General features: G+C 39.1%; 1 protein-coding gene across 12 annotated transcripts in view; it reads left to right on the plus strand.

Moving 5' to 3' along the window:
- Window positions 1-19,889, plus strand: part of JMJD1C (jumonji domain containing 1C) — a 364,460-nt gene that overhangs the window by 335,117 nt on the left and 9,454 nt on the right. For all 12 annotated transcript variants that reach the window (XM_077946708.1, XM_077946709.1, XM_077946710.1 and 9 more), the window contains 10 exons: window positions 1,934-2,023; window positions 2,512-2,639; window positions 2,817-3,030; window positions 4,841-5,055; window positions 6,413-6,691; window positions 10,127-10,295; window positions 10,857-10,947; window positions 11,819-11,949; window positions 12,982-13,104; window positions 18,500-18,639. In XM_077946708.1, the coding sequence (XP_077802834.1) occupies window positions 1,934-2,023; window positions 2,512-2,639; window positions 2,817-3,030; window positions 4,841-5,055; window positions 6,413-6,691; window positions 10,127-10,295; window positions 10,857-10,947; window positions 11,819-11,949; window positions 12,982-13,104; window positions 18,500-18,639 (1,580 nt within the window). The remainder of the gene's footprint in view (window positions 1-1,933; window positions 2,024-2,511; window positions 2,640-2,816; window positions 3,031-4,840; window positions 5,056-6,412; window positions 6,692-10,126; window positions 10,296-10,856; window positions 10,948-11,818; window positions 11,950-12,981; window positions 13,105-18,499; window positions 18,640-19,889) is intronic.

The following is a 19,889-nucleotide window of genomic DNA, read 5'->3' on the forward strand; positions in this document are numbered from 1 at the left end:
TGCAATAAATACGTTAATATGAGTAAAATGTGAAACCATAATGCATGTATTTTGACATTTTCAATTCTTATAAAACTTGATGACATGATGTGCATTTCAAATTCCTTTTTCCTGGTTTCATATTACTTTTGGTTTTCCTTTGCCAAATTAAAAAAGTTAATTTTAATTTACTCTGTTTTGCTGTGTTGTATGTATGTATATATATGTAAGCTACCATAAATTCTTTCTTTGAATAAGATAAAGAGTATTAAAACTAAATTGATGTATTACTGCTGATTTTCTTTTTCTTCTTTTTTTTTTTTTTTTTTGGATGTTGTCATTGAGACGGAGTTTCACTCTTGTTGCCCAGGCTGGAGTGCAGTGGCGCAATCTTGGCCTCCTGGATTCAAGTAATTCTCCTGCCTCAGCCTCCCGAGTAGCTGGGAATTACAGGCATGGGCCACCATGCCTAATTTTGTATTGTTAGTAGAGATGGGGTTTTACCAAGTTGGCCAGGCTGGTCTCAAACTCCTGACCTCAGCTGATCCACCCACCTCAGCCTCCCAAAGTGCTGGGATTACAGGCGTGAGCCACCACACCCAGCCTGCTGATTTTCATAGTAGTATTAATTTTGAAAGTATAGTCTTGTTAGTTACCATATCATTCTTTTAAGTGTAACTTATGCCTTGGGTTATTGTCCGTACTATCTAAATATCTATTTTACTGTTAAATATTATAATAAAACTGAGATTGAGTAGGTTTAATATATAGCTTCATGTAGTGGTAATCAACATAAGTGTCTAAAATATAAGCAATATATAAAACATTTGCAAGTTACTATGTAGGTTTTGCAGAGGAAAGTCACAGCTTTTCAAGGTGACTAGTTTTAGATTGGGTTTGAATTTTATTGAATGTATATTTTTATGACGCAATCGTTCTAGATTTTTTTTTCTTTTTCTTTTTTTTTTTTTTTTTTTTTGAGATGGAGTCTCGCTCTGTCACCCAGGCTGGAGTGCAATGGTGTGATCTCGGCTTGTTGCAACCTCCACCTCCCGGGTTCAAGTGATTCTCCTGCCTCAGCCTCCCAAGTAGCTGAGACTATAGGCATGCATCACCACACCTGGCTGATTTTTTATTTTTAGTTGAGATGGCGTTTCACCACGTTGGCTAGGCTGATCTTGAAGTCCTGACCTCAAATGATCTGCGGCCTTGGGCTCCCAAAATGCTGGGATTACAGGTGTGAACCACTGTGCCTGGCCTAGTTCTCGATTTTTTTTATGCTAGTTTATTGAGCTTTGTGACACTGAAGCTCTTATAGCTACATCGTAAGTAGCTGTGTCACTAAATTTATAGAGAAAGTTCTTGAGATCAAGATATCAAATGCTTTTATTCTTTATGTTATGCCCTATGGTATGCTTAATTGTTTACAACTTCAGAGATGAAAGCTTATTTGAAGTCAGCAATAGCAGTTAATAATAACTGTATGGTACCAGCTTTTTCACATGTCTCATGTTCCTCTACATGTCTTTGAAGCATAAGAGGAAAGTGATTTAACAGTCATCTCAAACTGTGTCAGTCTGATGTACTAGGATCAGGCATAAATTCTGTTTGGCACAAAAAACAGCTAAGAGAAGGAGATTAGCTACAGAAAAGATAGAGGTGACTAATAATAATGGCTGGAAATTTTTTAAAAGGCTATCATTATATCCATTTTATATCACTATTTTTATATAATTCAGGAAATGATGGAACTGTTTTTCATGACTTGTTTCAGAACCAAACATCTAAAGCATATCATTGACATTTTATTTCATTATTTTTATTTTTTTCTTTTTCTCCTTGGCTGTGACTCTAGACAATGAGATGTTATATATAATCGTTAAGTTCTTTAAACCATCAATTTATAATTGTGAAACCATGAGTGTGATATACTACAAGGTATATTGTCTTACAGATAAAGAACTATATGCTTGGATGAAGTGTGTGAAGGGACAGCCTCATGATCACAAACATTTAATGCCAACCCAAATTATACCTGGTTCTGGTAAGTATACCTTCTTCATGTAATATAACTGCTCTTGGTTGCTGCAGATTAAGGGAGCACTTAAAGGAGTATCTGGAAATATAACAGGGTGGAGACAGAAGATTTAACTAGTTTTGAATTGTCTTGCTCAGTTATTGGAAATCCTCTATGTAATAAAGCTTAGAAGGTAAGTCCAAGCCTCAGTGATGAAGAAAGTTCACCATTAAAGGAGAAAGCTAGAGTGTAATGAAAAGGCCTATTGGATTTTTAATGAAAGCTTTTTACAATTTTTGAGCATATCTAATTTTTAGTAGTGATAAAAGAGTAAATAACATAAATTTGGTTGAATAATCAAATCTGTAATAGAAGAGAATGGAGAAAAATGGGAGAAATTTAAAGGGCACAAGAAAACCTCCATTATTCCCAATTATAAAATATTGTAAGAAAAAAATTTTACAGCATTAACAACTAGTGGTAATCTTTTTATTAACTACCATTTTATTTTGTAGTTTTGACAGATCTTCTAGATGCCATGCACACTCTTAGAGAAAAATATGGTATTAAATCCCATTGTCATTGTACTAACAAACAGAATTTACAAGTTGGAAATTTTCCTACAATGAATGGTGTATCTCAAGTGAGTAAACTCTCTGGTTATTCAAATAGAGTCAACTTTGATATTTATTTGAAATTTGATATAGGACTTAGGTATGAATTAATGTTTGCTATATTTCTGTGTAAATTTCTTATATCTGTACTACTAATTGAATAATTGAAGAAAGTGTTTAAAGATATAATTGTTCTACCTTTGTAGGTTTTACAGAATGTTCTGAATCACAGTAATAAAATTTCTCTGTGCATGCCTGAGTCTCAGCAGCAAAATACTCCTCAGAAGTCTGAGAAAAATGGTGGCAGCAGCCCAGAGAGTGATGTAGGCACAGATAACAAGTTAACTCCTCCAGAATCCCAGTCACCACTGCACTGGTTAGCAGATCTTGCAGAGCAAAAAGCCAGAGAGGAAAAAAAAGGTAAACATAATTGATTATCTAGGGATGTGTGAGAGGAGTATAGTATAACTAACCAACCATGTACCATTGTACAATAAAGTACTGTTAATATCAAGGTAAACAATTTACTTTGGTCTTTTGCTTGAATTATGGGTTAGGTTCAATGTAAAACATTTTGTCTTCGCTTATTAGGAAGTAGCCTGTTGTTGTTTTTAGGGTGGGTTTTTTTTTTTGAGACTATCACCCAGACTGGAGTGCAGTGGCACAATTGTTGCTCTCTGCAGCCTTGACCTCTCAGGCCCAGGTGATCCTCCCAGTTCAGCCTCCCAAATAGCTGATAGTAACAGGCGTGTACCACAATGCCCAATTTTCTTTTGGGAGGTGGGGGAGCACAGAGTTTTGCTCTTGTTTCCCAGTCTGGAGTGCAATGGCATAATCTCGGCTCGCTGCAACCTCTGCCTCCCAGGTTTAAGTCATTGTCCTGCCTCAGCCTCCCTAGTAGCTGGGATTACAGGCATGCATCACCACGCCCAACTCATTTTGTATTTTTAGTAGAGACAGGGCTTCACTGTGTTGGCCAGGCTGGTCTCAAACTCCTGACCTCAGGTAATCCATCTGCCTTGGCCTCCCAAAGTGCTAGGATTACAGGTGTGAACCACCACGACTGGCCAATTTTTTTTTTTTTTTTTAGTTTTTGTAGACGTGAAGTTTCGCCATGTTGTCCAGACTGTTCTTGAACTCTTGGGCTCAAGCAGTCTACCTCGTCTTCCCAGAGTGCTGGGATTACAAATGTGAGCCACCATACCCAGCCTTAGCCTTCCTTTAACTACATACCAAAGTTAGTTACAGAATTGTTTGTGGATGAGCATATTGATAAAGCCACCAGAGCACTAGATGTGTAACTTACCTATATTTTCTTTTTTGTTTGTTTGTTTGTTTGTTTGTTTTCTGAGACTGAGTCTCACTCTGTTGTCTGGGCTGGAGTGCAATGGCATGATCTCAGCTCACTGCAACCTCTGACTCCCAGGTTCCAGCGATTCTCGTGCCTCAGCCTCCTGAGTAGCTGGGATTACAGGCATGTGCCACAATGCCTAGCTAATTTTTATATTTTTAGTAGAGACGGGGTTTCAGCATGTTGGCCAGGTTGGTCTTGAACTCCTGACCTCAAGTGATCCGCCTGCCTCAGCCTCCCAAAGTGCTGAGATTACAGGTGTGAGCCACCATGCCCGGCCAGCTTATCTGTATTTTCTACCTGTCTTTGCTGTAGTGTTTTTCATTTGTAACAGGTGTAAACATGTCTTAAATATTGAGGTACGCCTTTTTACATTTAGATTATTTGAATCCGTTTGGCCAGGCTGGTCTCAAACCTCACTCATCCTCAGGTTTGTGTTTAGGTGAATAAATCACTAATGCTTCCTTCAGTTTTTATCTCCCACTAGAAAATGCTGGGGCCAGTTTTGTCTGTACTTTAGCGCCATGCTTAATAGAATGAAAATTTGTAAGGGCTGGGCACAGTGACTCATGCCTGTAATCTCAGCACTTTGGGAGGCCAAGGTGGGCAGATCATTTGAGGTCAGGAGTTCAAGATCAGCCTGACCAACATGGTGAAACCCCGTCTCTACTAAAAATACAGAAAAATTAGCTGGGCGTAGTGGCGCATGCCTGTAGTCCCAGTTACTCAGGAAGCTGAGACAGGAGAATCACTTGAACCTGGGAGGCAGAGGTTGCAGTGAGCCGAGGTCACGCCACTGCACTCAAGCCTGGGTGACAAGAGGGAGACTCCGTCTCAAAACAAAAAACGAAACAAAATCTGTGAAATTTTCTATTTCAGAAAACAAAGAACTTACCCTTGAAAAACAAATTAAAGAAGAAAGAGAACAAGACAACTCTGAATCTCCAAATGGCAGAACATCACCTCTTGTGTCCCAGAATAATGAACAAGGCTCAACCTTACGGGATTTGCTGACTACAACAGCTGGAAAGCTACGTGTGGGGTCTACAGATGCTGGCATTGCCTTTGCCCCAGTATATTCAATGGGAGCCCCAGTGAGTGTGATGCCAGATTTTTGGTTTTAATGTGGGCCTTAAACAGAGATGATTTGGAGACTTGGTTTTTGGCTCTGAACTACCCAATATGCAGATGAAATCAAATGTACCAAATTGCTAGGCATGTTTCTATTTGCATTATAACTGTACCTTGAAAGCTGGCATTTTCCATCTTTTTTTCCAAGGTGAAAGGTGGAGGGGAGGCTCTTCGATTCCAGAAGATCCCTAAGATACCCCTTTAGAATTTGGAAACTAGTTGTCTAGTGAAGGGAGAAACCCACATGAAAGTGATTGTTGAATGTTACTTAAAATAATCAGAAGTCAACTTTTGCTTTAATTATTTACCAGGAAAAAAGAAGAGCAATATAATTTATTTTAAAACTATATGGGGGCGCCAAGTGCGGTGGCTCACACCTATAATCCTAGCACTTTGGGAGACTGAGGCAGCTGGATCACGAGGTCAGGAGTTCAAGACCAGCCTGGCCAAGATGGTGAAACTTTGTCTCTACTGAAAATACAAAAGTTAGCCAGGTGTGGTGGCATGTGTCTGTAATCCCAGCTATTTGGGAGGCTGAGGCAGAGAACTGCTTAAACCCGGGAGGCTGAGGAGGTTGCAGTGTGCCAAGATCACGCCACTACACTCCAGCCTGGGTGACAGAGCGAGACTCCATCTCAAAAAAAATAAAAGTATATGGGGGCTGGTTGTGGTGGCTCACGCCTGTAATCCTAGCACTTTGGGAGGCTGAGGTAGGCAGATCACCTGAGGTCAGGGGTTAGGGACCAGCCTGGCCAACAACATGGTGTAACCCCGTCTCTACTAAAAATACAGAAATTAGCCAGGCATGGTGGTGCATGCTTGTAATCTCAACTACTTGGGAGTCTGAGGCAGGAAAATCACTTGAACCTGGGAGGTGGAGGTTGTAGTGAGCTGGGGGGGTCAATCATGCCTGTAATCCTAGCACTTTGGGAGGTGGAGTGGGAGGATTGCTTGAGGCCAGGAGTTTGAAACCAGCCTGAGCAACATAGCAAGACCCCCATCTCTATTTCTTATAACATAAAATACTAAAAATATTTTAAAAATGTATATGAGGGATGCCACCTACCTGTATTCTCTGTCCCAGGCCTATAACGATGTAAAAGACAGGAAGGCTGTACTTCCAAGTTCTTCAGACCTGGCAGTTCTCACACAACCGGATTTCTGGTTTGTATTTTGTCAGGAATATAGGAACTCAAATCTAAGTGCATATATTCTGGAGTGTAGGGATATTGTTTAAAAAAATAAGTCTGTGGGAGGAAAATGTATATGATTTCTCTCAAAAACAGGTTTTTTTGTTTTGTTTTGTTTTTTCCTTAATAGAGTAGCAAAAGTGGACGGACTATGCCTAACATTCTTGATGACATAATTGCTTCAGTTGTTGAAAACAAAATTCCACCAAGTAAAACCTCCAAGATAAATGTAAAACCAGAGCTTAAAGAAGAGCCTGAAGAAAGCATAATATCTGCAGTGGATGAAAATAATAAATTATACAGTGATATACCACATTCTTGGATCTGTGAGAAGCATATTTTATGGCTTAAGGATTATAAGAATAGCAATAATTGGAAGCTTTTCAAAGAATGTTGGAAACAAGGACAGGTGTGTATTTTAGGCTGATTAAGAACACTCTTGGTAGAACCGAAGCTTATTAAATAGAATGGTTCCCTCCTTAGGGATAGAAGTAGAGGGGGGAAATAGTACTTAACACATTTGGGGGACAATAAGATATGAAAGTACCGAAGATTGTCAAAATGCTTATTTCTCAATTCCTGTTTTTTGGCCAGATTTAATATGAGTTAACAGGGAAGCATTGATTATTTTATGTTAGTTTTTGATCTGTCAGAACAGACATGTAATAGCATCTTGAATTTACAAAATGCAGTTCCTTTCTCCTCTTTTTTAGATTGATATTTTAGTCCAGTTAGTAGATCCATGTCTACTATTAAAATGTTAATAATTAACAGCATTTTTCATGAACCTATGTAGATGTTCTTGTCTGTAATATTTATACATAGAACATTTACTTACAAATTACTTCATCGAATCTTGAATGACAAACTATATTGTTCTTTCTCCTCTAATATAAATGATTTTCTGTTGGACAAAAGTTTTGATAATGTTTGATATACATTTCAGATGGCAGTTTACTACATTAATGCAAAAATTATGAACAAATTAAGTATTTGTATGACAGTATTATTCTGTTAAATTTATTTCTTGTTTTCTGGAAAATGTTTACTTTGTTCATTCAACTGTTACTGAGCATCTAATAAGAGATCCAGTCTCTGTCATAGGCAGTAAGAATATAAAAATGAGTAAGCTATGTAAAAATGAGTAAGAACCATTTTAATGCAATGCTTCTTGATCTTTTTAGGTAACTAATCCCTTTCGAAATCTGATGAAAGCGAATCTTTCACCCCAAAAAAAGAAATGCACACTTGCGCGTTGCATATACAGAAGATTTAGCATGTCTTTTTTGCCTTGCTCTCCTTGAAACCCTGATGACATTACTGGGCTGAAATTTTATTTAATTTGTGTGGGCTTTTGAGGTAGAAAAGAGTCACACAAATAATTGTTTTCATAATTATGTTAAGTGTTTTAAGAACTTTGTTCAAGGTGCTATGAGAACCCAGAAAAGGAAATGTCAAAGCTAGGATACTAGTTCAAAAAGGTAGTCTAAATTGATTCCTTAGAGGTTAAGTGAAGTTTTTTGCTAGATGGACAAGAGGCTGGACATACACAAGAACAGGTGTTCAGGGAACTCTCTGAGTAGGTGTGATTATCTGCAACATAGATCATGGTTCATGGGGGAGAGTGGTGTAAGGAGATGGCTAGAGGAATGATGAAATGCCCTTATATATCATACTAAAGAGTTTTAACATACTGTAGGTGCTAGTTTTAATTGTGGAATCTGTATAATCAAATTGACATTTTATAGTAACTGACAGCAAGACAGATTAGAAGTTGAGTTAGAAGAGAATAATACCATTGGCAAGGAGTCTAATCAGAAAGCTTTACAGGCCTGGTGCTGTGGCTCATGCCTATAATCCCAACTTTTTGGGAGGCCAAGGCAGGAAGATTGATTGCTGCAGCCCAGGAGTTGGAGACCAGCCTGGGCAACATAGTGAGACCCATTTTCTACCGAAAAATTTTAATTAGCCAGACGTGGTGGTTAACACCTGTAGTCCCAGCTATTTTGGGAGGCTGAGGCAGTAAGATTGCTTTAGCCCAGTAAGTCCAGGCTGCGGTGAGCCACGATCGCGTGCACCGTACTCCAGCCTGGGCAACAAAGTGAAACCCTGTCTCCCAAAAAAATAAGATCATGATGATAGCCTAAGAATTCTGCTTTGAATTATTTTGATATACTAATTAGCTTAACCCTTACCTTGTTTTAAAAATTTACTTTCAGCAAGCTGCTGATTACCATAATAGCAGAAATATTATTGGATAGGTACTAGGCACTAGGAATTAATGCATGAATTGCCAGCAAGTTAACTAATACCTGGACCTCTTTTTATCTTTTTTTTTTTTTTTTTTGAGACGGAGTTCTCGCTCTGTCACCCAGGCTGGAGCGCAGTGGCGCGGTCTCTGCTCACTGCAAGCTCTGCCTCCCGGGTTCACGCCATTCTCCTGCCTCAGCCTCCCGAGTAGCTGGGGCTACAGGCGCCCGCCACCTCGCCCGGCTAATTTTTTTGTATTTTTAGTAGAGAGGGGGTTTCACTGTGTTAACCAGAATGGTCTCGATCTCCTGACCTCGCAATCTACCCACCTCAGCCTCCCAAAGTGCTGGGATTATAGGCGTGAGCCACCACGCCTGGCCGGACCTCTTTTTAAAGTTGTATATATTGTTGGCTCATTGAAAAAATGTTTAATGGAACATTCATCCATGTAATAAACCAGAATTTAGGATTTTTTTCTTTTTTAAGATGTCTTTTGTATCCTTAAAAAAAAAAAAAAATCTAGCTAGAGATTATTCTGCTTTTGTGGTTCCTAAATTTTAATTATCTTAACTATCTTATTATTTAATTATCTTAATTAGTTTAAGAATACTAATAATCACTTAGATTTTTTTTTTTTTTTTTGAGACGGAGTCTTGCTCTGTCGCCCAGGCTGGAGTGCAGTGGCCGGATCTCAGCTCACTGCAAGCTCCGCCTCCTGGGTTCACGCCATTCTCCTGCCTCAGCCTCCCAAGTAGCTGGGACTACAGGCGCCCACCACCTCGCCCAGCTAATTTTTTGTATTTTTTAGTAGAGACAGGGTTTCACCATGTTAGCCAGCATGGTCTCGATCTCCTGACCTCGTGATCCGCCCATCTCGGCCTCCCAAAGTGCTGGGATTACAGGCTTGAGCTACCGCGCCCGGCCCACTTAGATTTTTTGTTTGTTTGTTTCTGGAGACAGGGTTTTACTGTGTCACTTAGGCAGGACACAAACTCGGGCTCAAGCAATCCTCCCACCTCAGCCTTGGGAACTGGGACTACAAGAATGCATTGCCACACCCAGCCTAGTAAATATCATTTTTCAGAAACTTTTAAGTCATAGCTTACTGTGTTCTCTGTATTCCAGAATTCTGCTTCATTAGAATACAGGAATTTGTTTAAAACCTGAGAATAATATATCAGATGTTCTTAGATATGTTTTTATATATCATTTATTGTTGTTTTAGAAGCTGCAAATCTTCCATTACTGGTTTCTGCATTATTAGAAAGCTGTTAGGGAATTTGGGTGGAGAGGACATGTACCCCCCGCCACCAAGTGTAAGAAAGCTTTGAGGGGATTTGAATTTATATAATTTCAAAGGAGACACTCACTCTCAGAGAATCACTCATTAGGCTTGAAATTTAATAGTTTCAGTTACTGAACAGGCTGAGGTGGAAGGATTGCTTGAGCCCAAAGGGTTACAGTCAGGTGTGATGAGGCCGCTGCTCTCCAACCTGAATAGGAGAGCAAGACTCTGTCTCAAAAAAAAACAAAAACAAAACACAAAGTCTATGTTATCTTTTAACTGTTATTTATTTATCTATTTATTTATAAGCCTGCAGTGGTTTCTGGTGTGCATAAGAAAATGAACATTAGCCTATGGAAGGCGGAATCAATTAGTCTTGATTTTGGAGACCACCAAGCTGATCTCCTGAACTGCAAAGATAGCATCATTTCGAATGCCAATGTTAAGGAATTCTGGGATGGTTTTGAAGAAGTTTCAAGTATGTTCGTTTTTATTTTACTATTTTCTCCATCATACTCCTTCAAAATGATAAATTCCAAATGTAACTTAACAGATTTTAAGTCTTTGAAACATCTGTTTTACGTTGTTGTCTAATAAAAAGAAACAAGTAATTTGAAACAAAATACTGGGTCCCAATCCCTGTCTCTACCACTAATTTCCTTTGACCTTAAAGATGCCGTTTATACTGTTTTACTTACGGAGAAATGTTTGACAGTTCCATAAGCTTGTGAAAATTGAATTATTTATGTAAAACTCTTTGAAAATTAAAAGTGTAAATGTAAGATTGTAATGTTACCAAGATTTTTAAAAACAATTTCTGAGATATTACAAGTGGGTAATTTAATGAATTCTGTTTATGTAAAAAAGGAATAAAGGTTTTAATACTACATAGGTACATAAGTCAATAAGCAAGCATTTATTAAGCATGTAATGTGCAACAATCAAATCATTCATTCATTTACATTTCTTTCTCTCCAAATGTTAATAAAGATAAAAAGGCAGAAATTACCCTTTTAGTAATTAACTGCATTCTTTATAGAACGGCAGAAAAACAAAAGTGGAGAAACAGTTGTTTTAAAATTGAAAGACTGGCCTTCAGGAGAAGACTTCAAGACTATGATGCCAGCAAGGTTTGAAACTTTTCATTTTGACTCGACTTTTTGAGATCAAGCTGAGACTATCCCCAGAGATAGAATAAGTAACTGTAAATGTGACCTGTAGACTTTTTCTTCTTCAATTAAAAATAAATAACTTGAGGCTGAGTGTCATATAGTGGCTCACACCTATAATCCTAGCTCTTTGGGAGGCCAAGGCGAGGGGATCGCTTGAGTCCAAGACTTGGAGACCAGTCTGGCCAATATGACAAAACCCCATCTCTACGAAAAAATACAAAAATTAGCCAAGCATGGTGGCAGGCATCTGTAGTCCCAGCTACTCGCGAGGCTTAAGTGAGAGGATCACTTGAGCCGCGGGGGTGGGGGCTGCAGTGAGCTGAGATCATGCCACTGATCTCCAGCCTGGGTGACAGAGTGAGACCCTGTCTGACTGATTGATTGATTGATAGCAAAACTGAGTTGGTAGCCTCAGCATTTGATTGATTGATTGATTGATTGATAGCAAAACTGAGTTGGTAGCCTCAGCAGTGGGGAAGTCTTTATGTTAGGGCAGTGAAGGAAAGAATGTTCACGTTAAAGAGGCTGGGCGCAGTGGCTCACACCTGTAATCCCAACATTTTGGGAGGCCAAGGCGGGCAACAAGAGTGAAACTCTGTCTCAAAAAAAAAAAAAAACACAGCACCCTGTTTAGGACCTCCCTTCTATTACAGCTTTTAATGGTTAGAGAGGCAGAATTGCTATTTTAGTCAGTATCACTTGAGTCAAGGAAAATTGTTACTTGTCTTATGGAAAGGTAGTCTGGTGTTTTGAACAACTTGAAAATTGTGTATGTGAAAAGACTTATCAATGCAGATCTTTATAAGAAGGCAATGTTGTTATTCTTCAGATACGAAGATCTTTTAAAAAGTCTGCCATTGCCGGAATATTGTAATCCAGAAGGAAAATTCAATTTGGCTTCTCATTTGCCAGGATTTTTTGTACGTCCTGATCTAGGACCCAGGTTGTGCAGTGCTTATGGTAGGTATATATTCACATTTCTCCTATGTAGGAATTATATTGGATTTTTAAAAATTTTTGTTCAGGCCAGGCACAGTGGCTTACGCCTGTAATCCCAGCACTTTGGGAGGCTAAGGCAGGTGAATCACGAGGTCGGGAGATCAAGACCATCCTGGTCAACATGGTGAAACCCTGTCTCTACTAAAAATACAAAAATTAACCAGGCATGGTGGCGTGTGCCTATGGTCCCAGCTACTCAGGAGGCTGAGGCAGGAGAATTGTTTGAACCTAGGAGGCATGAAGGTTCAAGTGAGCTGAGATTGCGCTACTGCACTCCGGCCTGGGCGACAGAGCAAGACTCCATCTCAAAAAAAAAAAAAAAAATTTCTGTTCAAGGATGGGCGTGGTGTCTCATGCCTGTAAATCCCAGCACTTTGGGAGGTCAAGGTGGGTGGATCATGAGGTCAAGAGAATGAGACCACCCTGGCCAACATGGTGAAACCCCATCTCTACTAAAAATAGAAAAATTAGCTGGGTGTGGTGGCGTGCATCTGTAGTCCCAGCTACTCGGGAGGCTGAGGCAGGAGAATTGCTTGAACTTGGGAGGCGGAGGTTGCAGTGAGTCGAGATCGTGCCACTGCACTGCACTCCAGCCTGGCAATAGAGCGAGACTCCTTCTCAAAAAAAGATTTTCTGTTCGTACAAATTGTCTAATGATTTTTAGTTTTTACTAAATCTGTTCTTTTAATCCATCCTTTTTTCTATTAAGCAACATTTTAGGAATTAACAGCCAAAATATAGTTAAGTACCTGCTAATTGATTTTTTATTAATTTGATTTTTAACCATAGTACATTTTATTATAATAGAAATGTAATTATTGAAATAATAGGGTGTTTTATAGATTGTGGCTTTTGGAACAGGTTTTTGTAATAAGGAAACTAAAATTCAAATTATAGTTAAATTATGCAGATAGAGCTAATTTGGAGGGATATCTGATTATACTATTATATATATAAAGTATTTTGTCAAGTAAAATTTTGTTTTATACACAGGTGTAGTTGCTGCTAAAGATCATGATATAGGAACAACAAATCTCCATATTGAAGTTTCTGATGTTGTAAATATTCTAGTCTATGTTGGCATAGCAAAAGGAAATGGCATTCTCTCAAAAGCAGGTAACTTAAAGAATAAGTAGTCTTTGAAATAACAGTTGAATAATCACATTCACTAGTATCGTCCAGAATATCAGCTTCTGAGTTAACAGTGAAGATTTCAAAAAGAATTGCAATGGATGTAGGGGCATTTTAGCCCTTACTACTTGAAGATTGAATAATTTTCCTATTTTTTTTTTATCTAAGTGAAATTTTAATTTTAAAAGTGAATATTTTAACTTCTTTTCTATCATTAAGTATTGTGTTGATGAAAATACACTGTTAAGCTCACTTGTAAACATTTATTGAGGACGGGCGCAGTGTCTCATGCCTGTAATCCCAGTACTTTGGGAGGCCGAGGCGGGTGAATCACCAGAGGTCAGGAGTTCGAGACCAGCCTGACCAACATGCTGAAACCCCGTCTCTACTAAAAATACAAAATTAGCTGGGCATGGTGGTGCATGCCTGTAATCTCAGCTGCTCGGGATGCTGAGGCAGGAGAATCGCTTGAACCCAGGAGGCGGAGGTGGCTGTGAGCTGAGATCGTGCCATTGTACTCCAGCCTGGGCAACAAGAGCAAAACTCCATCTCCAAAAAAAAACAAAAAACAAACCAACAAGAAAACATTTATTGAAGCATAGAAACTAAGTCCTAGGGTTCTAAAGATGATTAAAATATGGTTTGTGGCTCATTCTTTTTCCCCTCCAGTAAAAAGAGGAAGAAGGGGGTCTTTTAAGTGGAAGTAACCTCTTTCTATCCAGTACATAGGTTTTCATTTCTGTCCCCTGAATTTCTTTTTGAAATCATGCTCTGTCAGTTATTCCCTTCTTTATAAAGACATAGATACAATCTTAGGCCCTTAACATTTTCTTCTTCAGTGGCTTTTTCTCTGTACAATAAAAGCAAAGTCTAATTATTTTTTCTTTCTCGAAAGAAAGCCTCCTTTAAACCTTTCCATCCTGTTGCTTCTACCTCATAAGAAATATTTTACCATCTCTGTCACTTTCCTTTTACATTTCACTTCATTGCAGTCTTATCCCATACTGGTCTGAAATTACTATTGCTACTGCTGTCACTCACACATATTTGGATAATTCAGTGTATCTTTCTGGTTCATTTATTACTAACCCTTGTCTATAATAAATGGCACCGTTAATCACAACCTCTTTGAATATAGTCTTCTGCTTCTGTGATGCCACTTCTGATTCTGACACCTTATGGAGTTGGAGACTTCTTTGGGGTTTCAGATGTTCTCTACCTTTTCTACTTCACATGCACTTTCTGTGAAATTCTGTGGATGACATCCAGCTATGAAATAGATCATCAATTTTATATCTGGATCCCAGAATGGATCTATAGCTTAATGGCTAGGTGCTGGGGACATAGGATTCATTATAGTATTCACTCTACTTTTGTATACATTTGACAATTTTATAATACACAACCTAAAATACATCAAAACTGTAGAAACTCATTTTTACATTATGCTACTCAGCTTTTTAAGTGACACTATTGACTATAATAGGTTACCACTCCCATCCCCCAGAGATTTGAGAGTCAGTGGGTACACTTGAGTTATAGTCTGAGCGCTGCCACAGAAATGTGACCTGTGGTTCAGATTATTTATCCTTTCTAATCCTGTGATGCCATGGAGTTATATCCTTTGTATCTCATTATAGTTTGTTCAGATCTTGCCCTGTAGCACTTAGAAATTACAATATAGAAGTTAACCTGTTTTCCTCCATTACTATTCATTCATGTCCTTAAAAGCTAGAACTTTCTTCCTCATCTTGATTTATGCATATCCCCCAGTGTCTGTTTCTAGCATATTTCTTTTGAGAAAATTTCAGGAGAATGTCAACATTTTAAATAATCTTTGGCTGTCTTTCTTTATCTAAAAAGTTTTTGTCACTTTTTATAGGTGGTCACAAACAACGTTTTAGGGTTATAATAATGTTTCAAACACATTGAAAAATACTTAAAAGATCATGCTTTTTTCCTCCATCTGTCATGTGTCTCTTACCTCCATGTCTTCCTGGCAAACTCCTGTGTTCATTCTTTCAAATGTAACTCAGATTATCATTCACCCTAGAAGTCTTCATTAAAGAAAGTAAACTTACTCTACTCTAGCCAGTCGTTCTCTTTCTTATGATGCCGCCCCTGCCTCATGTACTTTTAATTTGCAGAGCAATAAAATTTAAAGGAAGAAAGTCAGAAAACCAATTCAAAGTTTCCAGCTTTTAATTTTGTTAAGAAAACAGATTTTAAAAACATCAACTGTCATTTTTTAAAGAGAACATTTTAAACTCTCTCTACAAGAAAAAATACACCAAGCGCAGTGGCTCATGCCTGTAATCCCAGCACTTTGGGAGGCCAAGGCGGGTGAATCACTTGAGGTCAGGAGTTTGAGACCAGCTAGCCAACATGGTGAAACCCAGTCTCTACTAAAAATACAAAAATTAGCTGGGCGTGGTGGTGTATGCCTGTAATCCTAGTTACTTGGGAGGCTGAGGCAGGAGAGTTGCTTGAACCTGGGAGGTGAAAGTGGCAGTGAGCCAAGATCGTGCCATTCCACTCCAGCCTGGATGACACAGCAAAACTCCCATCTCAAAAAAAAAAAAAAGAGAAAGAAATCAGAGTAAAGGATGATTTTTTTATGATCAACTTTTTACATTGCCCTTAATTATTATTATTATTATTTTTTTAACACCACGACTGGGAAAAAACTTGGTCACAGATAACACTGGAGGACTTAACCTCTCTCTGTACCCTTTGTACTGATATGATTGCACTTACCACAATGTGATGTTTATTTGTCTAGATTTATTAGGACCCTCTTTAACTCCATGAGCTCTTGAATGGATCTTTCTTAATTGTAATCCCCAACTTCCTAGGACAGTGCCTGGCACATAGTAAACACTTACTAAATGTTTCAATTAAGAAGTGCTTGCAGCTGGCCAGGTGCAGTGGCTCACACCTGTAATCCCAGCACTTTGGGAGGCCGAGGTGGGTGGATCACCTGAGGTCAGGAGTTTGAGACCAGCCTGACCAACATATAGTGAAACCCCATCTGTAGTAAAAAAAATACAAAAATTATCTGGGCATGGTGGAGCATTCCTGTAGTCCCAGCTACTTGGGAAGCTGAGGCAGGAGAATCGCTTGAAGCCAGGAGGCGGAGGTTGCAGTGAGCTGAGATCATGCCACTGCGCCCCAGCACTCCAGCCTGGGCGACAGAGTGAGATTCTGTCTCAAAAAAAAAAAAAAAAAAAAAAAAAAAAAAATGCTTGTAGCTAAGTTTGAATGTAAAAAAGACATTACTGTCACAAAAATTAGGAAACATCTGATGTATACTTTGTAGCAGGTAACAGCTTTCTTTAAAAAGTTTTATGCAAGTGATAACGTGGTTTTGACTGAGTTGTTTTGCTCAAGATAGTGGCTTCTAGTTCCATCCATGTTGCTGCAAAAGACATGATTTTTCTTTTTCTTTTTTCTTTTTTAAAGACAGGGTCTCCTTGCTCTGTTGCCCAGGCTGGAGTACAGTGGCACAGTCTCAGCTCACTGCAGCTTCAACCTCCTGGACTCAAAAGATCCTCCCACCTCAGCCACCAGAGTAGCTGGGACTACAGGCAGGTGCCACCATGCCTGGCTAATTTTTTTATTTTTTTGTAAAGACGGGTTTTACTGTGTTGCTCAGGCTGGTCTCAGACTCCTGGACTCAAGTGATCCACTCACCTCGACCTCCCAAAATGCTGGAGTTACAAATGTGAGCCACCTACCCAGCAATGATTTCATTTTTATGGCTAAATAGTATACCACTGTGTATATACATCACATTTTCTTTCTTTCTTTTTTTTTTTTTTTTTTGAGATGGAGTTTTGCTCTTGTTGCCCAGGCTGGAGTGCAGTGGCATGATCTTGGCTCAGTGCAACCTCCACCTCCCGGGTTCAAGCGATTCTCCTTCCTCAGCCTCACGAGTAGCTGGGATTACAGGCATGCGCCACCACACCCAGCTAATTTTGTATTTTTAGTAGAGATGGGGTTTCTTCATGTTGGTCAGGCTTGTCTCGAACTCCTGACCTCAGGTGATCCACCTGCCTCAGCCTCCCAAAGTGCTGGGATTACAGGTGTGAGCTACCACGCCCGGCCACACATTTTCTTTATCCAGTCATCCGTGGATGGACACTTAGGTTGATTCCTTATCCTGATAGACATTGGAGACTCAGAGGAGGGTGGGTAAGAGGGGTGGGTGATGAGAAATTACTTAGTAGATACAATGTGCATTACTCAGGTGATGATAACTAAAAACCAAGACATCACCACTAGGCAATATATCCATGTAACAGAATTGCAGTTGTACCCCTTAAATTTATACAAAATTTTTAAAAAGAACATTTATTTAAATGTTCACTGTCATGAACTCAGTTTTTTAAAAAGGACCTTCCTGTGATCCTACACTTAGAGACAACCAGTTACTGTTTCTGTTTATATACTTCTGAAGTTTTTTCTGTACATACATATATGTGTAGGGATTTTAGTTTGTCAACATTTTAGAAGGATGGCTTGATTTTCCTCAAAACCACAACTTTATTCATGAAACATTTCCATTTGATTATAGATTAACCATTATCAAATAGGAGAGCCCCTCAAAATTAATCGGAATACATTTTGCTCTGCCATTCATTAGTAATGGTAATGAGTAAAACCTTTCACCTCATGGAACCCTTTTACTCAGGTATAAAATAGAGGTTATCCCTTATTCTTAAGTAGGCATAGGGGCCAACTAATAAATAGTGACCATAAAAGACCTTTGTAAGTTAGGAAATGCTATGAGTACAAGTCATTGTTAGGACCACCCCTTCGGACAGGGAAGGAAGGTGGTTAAATTTTACATAGTAGCTCTTAGGTTTTCTGTCTCCTGCTTTTTGGTTCACAGAAAACAAACTGGGAAAATCACTATTGCTTTGTACCCACTTATCTATTCTTGTAGTCCTAAAAGTTATGAACATATAACTGTGTTTGACTCCTTTTTAAGAGTACTGATCTGGCCAGGCACAGTGTCTCATGCCTGTAATCCTAGCGCTTTGGGAGGCCGAAGCGGGTGGGTTGCCTGAGCTCAGGAATTCAAGACCAGCTGGGCAACACAGGGAAACCCTGCCTCTACTAAAATACAAAACATTAGTCGGGTGTGACGGCGTGCACCTGTAGTCCCAGCTACGTGAGAGGCTGAGGCAGGAGAATTGCTTGAACCTAGGAAGCGGAAGCTGCAGTGAGCCAAGATCACTGCACTCCAGCCTGGGTGAACAAAAAGAAAAGTACTGATCCTAGTCAGGCACTCTGCTGCTCTGACAGATCAACTTGAGGAGACTTGGCTTTCTAGTAGTCTCTGCCAACAGTTTGAAAATATGTTCCTTTGTTTCAGGAATTCTCAAGAAATTTGAGGAGGAAGATTTGGATGACATTTTAAGGAAAAGATTGAAGGACTCAAGTGAAATACCTGGTGCTCTGTGGCATATTTATGCTGGGAAAGATGTTGACAAAATAAGGGAATTTCTTCAAAAGGTATAAGTTAGTTTGCAAATAATATCTCTTCCGCTCGAGCAAGGACTTATTCATTGTTAGCGTACCTTCACTTGGCATTCAGCAATATAAGATCATTACATAATTTTTACTTCAAAGTAGATGGGTTTTTTTGTTGAAAGTCAAAGCCCTCGGCCGGGCACGGTGGCTCAAGCCTGTAATCCCAGCACTTTGGGAGGCCGAGTCGGGCGGATCATGAGGTCAGGAGATCGAGACCATCCTGGCTAACACGGTGAAACCCCGTCTCTACTAAAAATACAAGAAAATTAGCCGGGCGAGGTGGCGGGCGCCTGTAGTCCCAGCTACTCGGGAGGCTGAGGCAGGAGAATGGCGTGAACCCGGGGGAGCGGAGCTTGCAGTGAGCCGAGATCGCGCCACTGCACTCCAGCCTGGGGCACAGAGCAAGACTCCGCGTCAAAAAAAAAAAAAAAAAAGAAAGTCAAAGCCCTCTTTCTCTTGTTCCTGTTTGAAAGCCTGTTTCATTTTGGGGGTTTTGAATGATTTGTTCCCAGTTGGTAGTGTTCCTCCATTCCCTGTTAATAAAAGACTAATCTGTTGATGAGCCAGATATTAGTTGGGTGGCGAAAAGTAGCTATCTGGAGTTGCAGGATGTAAAAACAAATATTTCATGGAAACATCTAAAGAAGGTAGGATCTTTATTTTCTTTGAATCTGATAGATATTTTTGGCTGCTGACCTAGGGAATGATTCTACTCTATCACATCTGATACTATGATACTTACTGAATAGATTCAAATTTTGAGTAATCATACTTTGCCTGTAGTTGTCATATACTCTGAAAGAAATGTATGTATCAACCTGAAGTAATAGGTTCAAACCCTTTGCTCAGGTACTTTTTAAACTTCGTAATTATGGAGATTTCCTTTAAGAAATCTTCAGTGCTGATACATCATCTTTCTGAAAGGATATAAGTTCTGTCTGTGATCAATGTGAAGTAAAAGAGTTATAGCGTTGTTTGTACCATCTTATCCCTGAATACCTACCTGTATTTTAATCTGAAGTATGATAATTTGTGTCTTCTAAAGCAGATTATTTAACAGATGAAAAAGTCCCTTGAAATTGATTTTTCAAGCACTAGAAGGTTAGCCATGTAAAGGTATTTATACTTACCTTAAAAAAGGATCAATAAATGTTTATGAAATCCATACATATGAATGGTTTGGCTTTTGGTAAAAAAAAACAACTACCCTGTTCCTCATCTATGTGCTATAC

This window comes from Macaca mulatta, chromosome 9 (genome assembly GCF_049350105.2).
Source record: "Macaca mulatta isolate MMU2019108-1 chromosome 9, T2T-MMU8v2.0, whole genome shotgun sequence".
Taxonomy (NCBI): Eukaryota; Metazoa; Chordata; class Mammalia; order Primates; family Cercopithecidae; genus Macaca; species Macaca mulatta.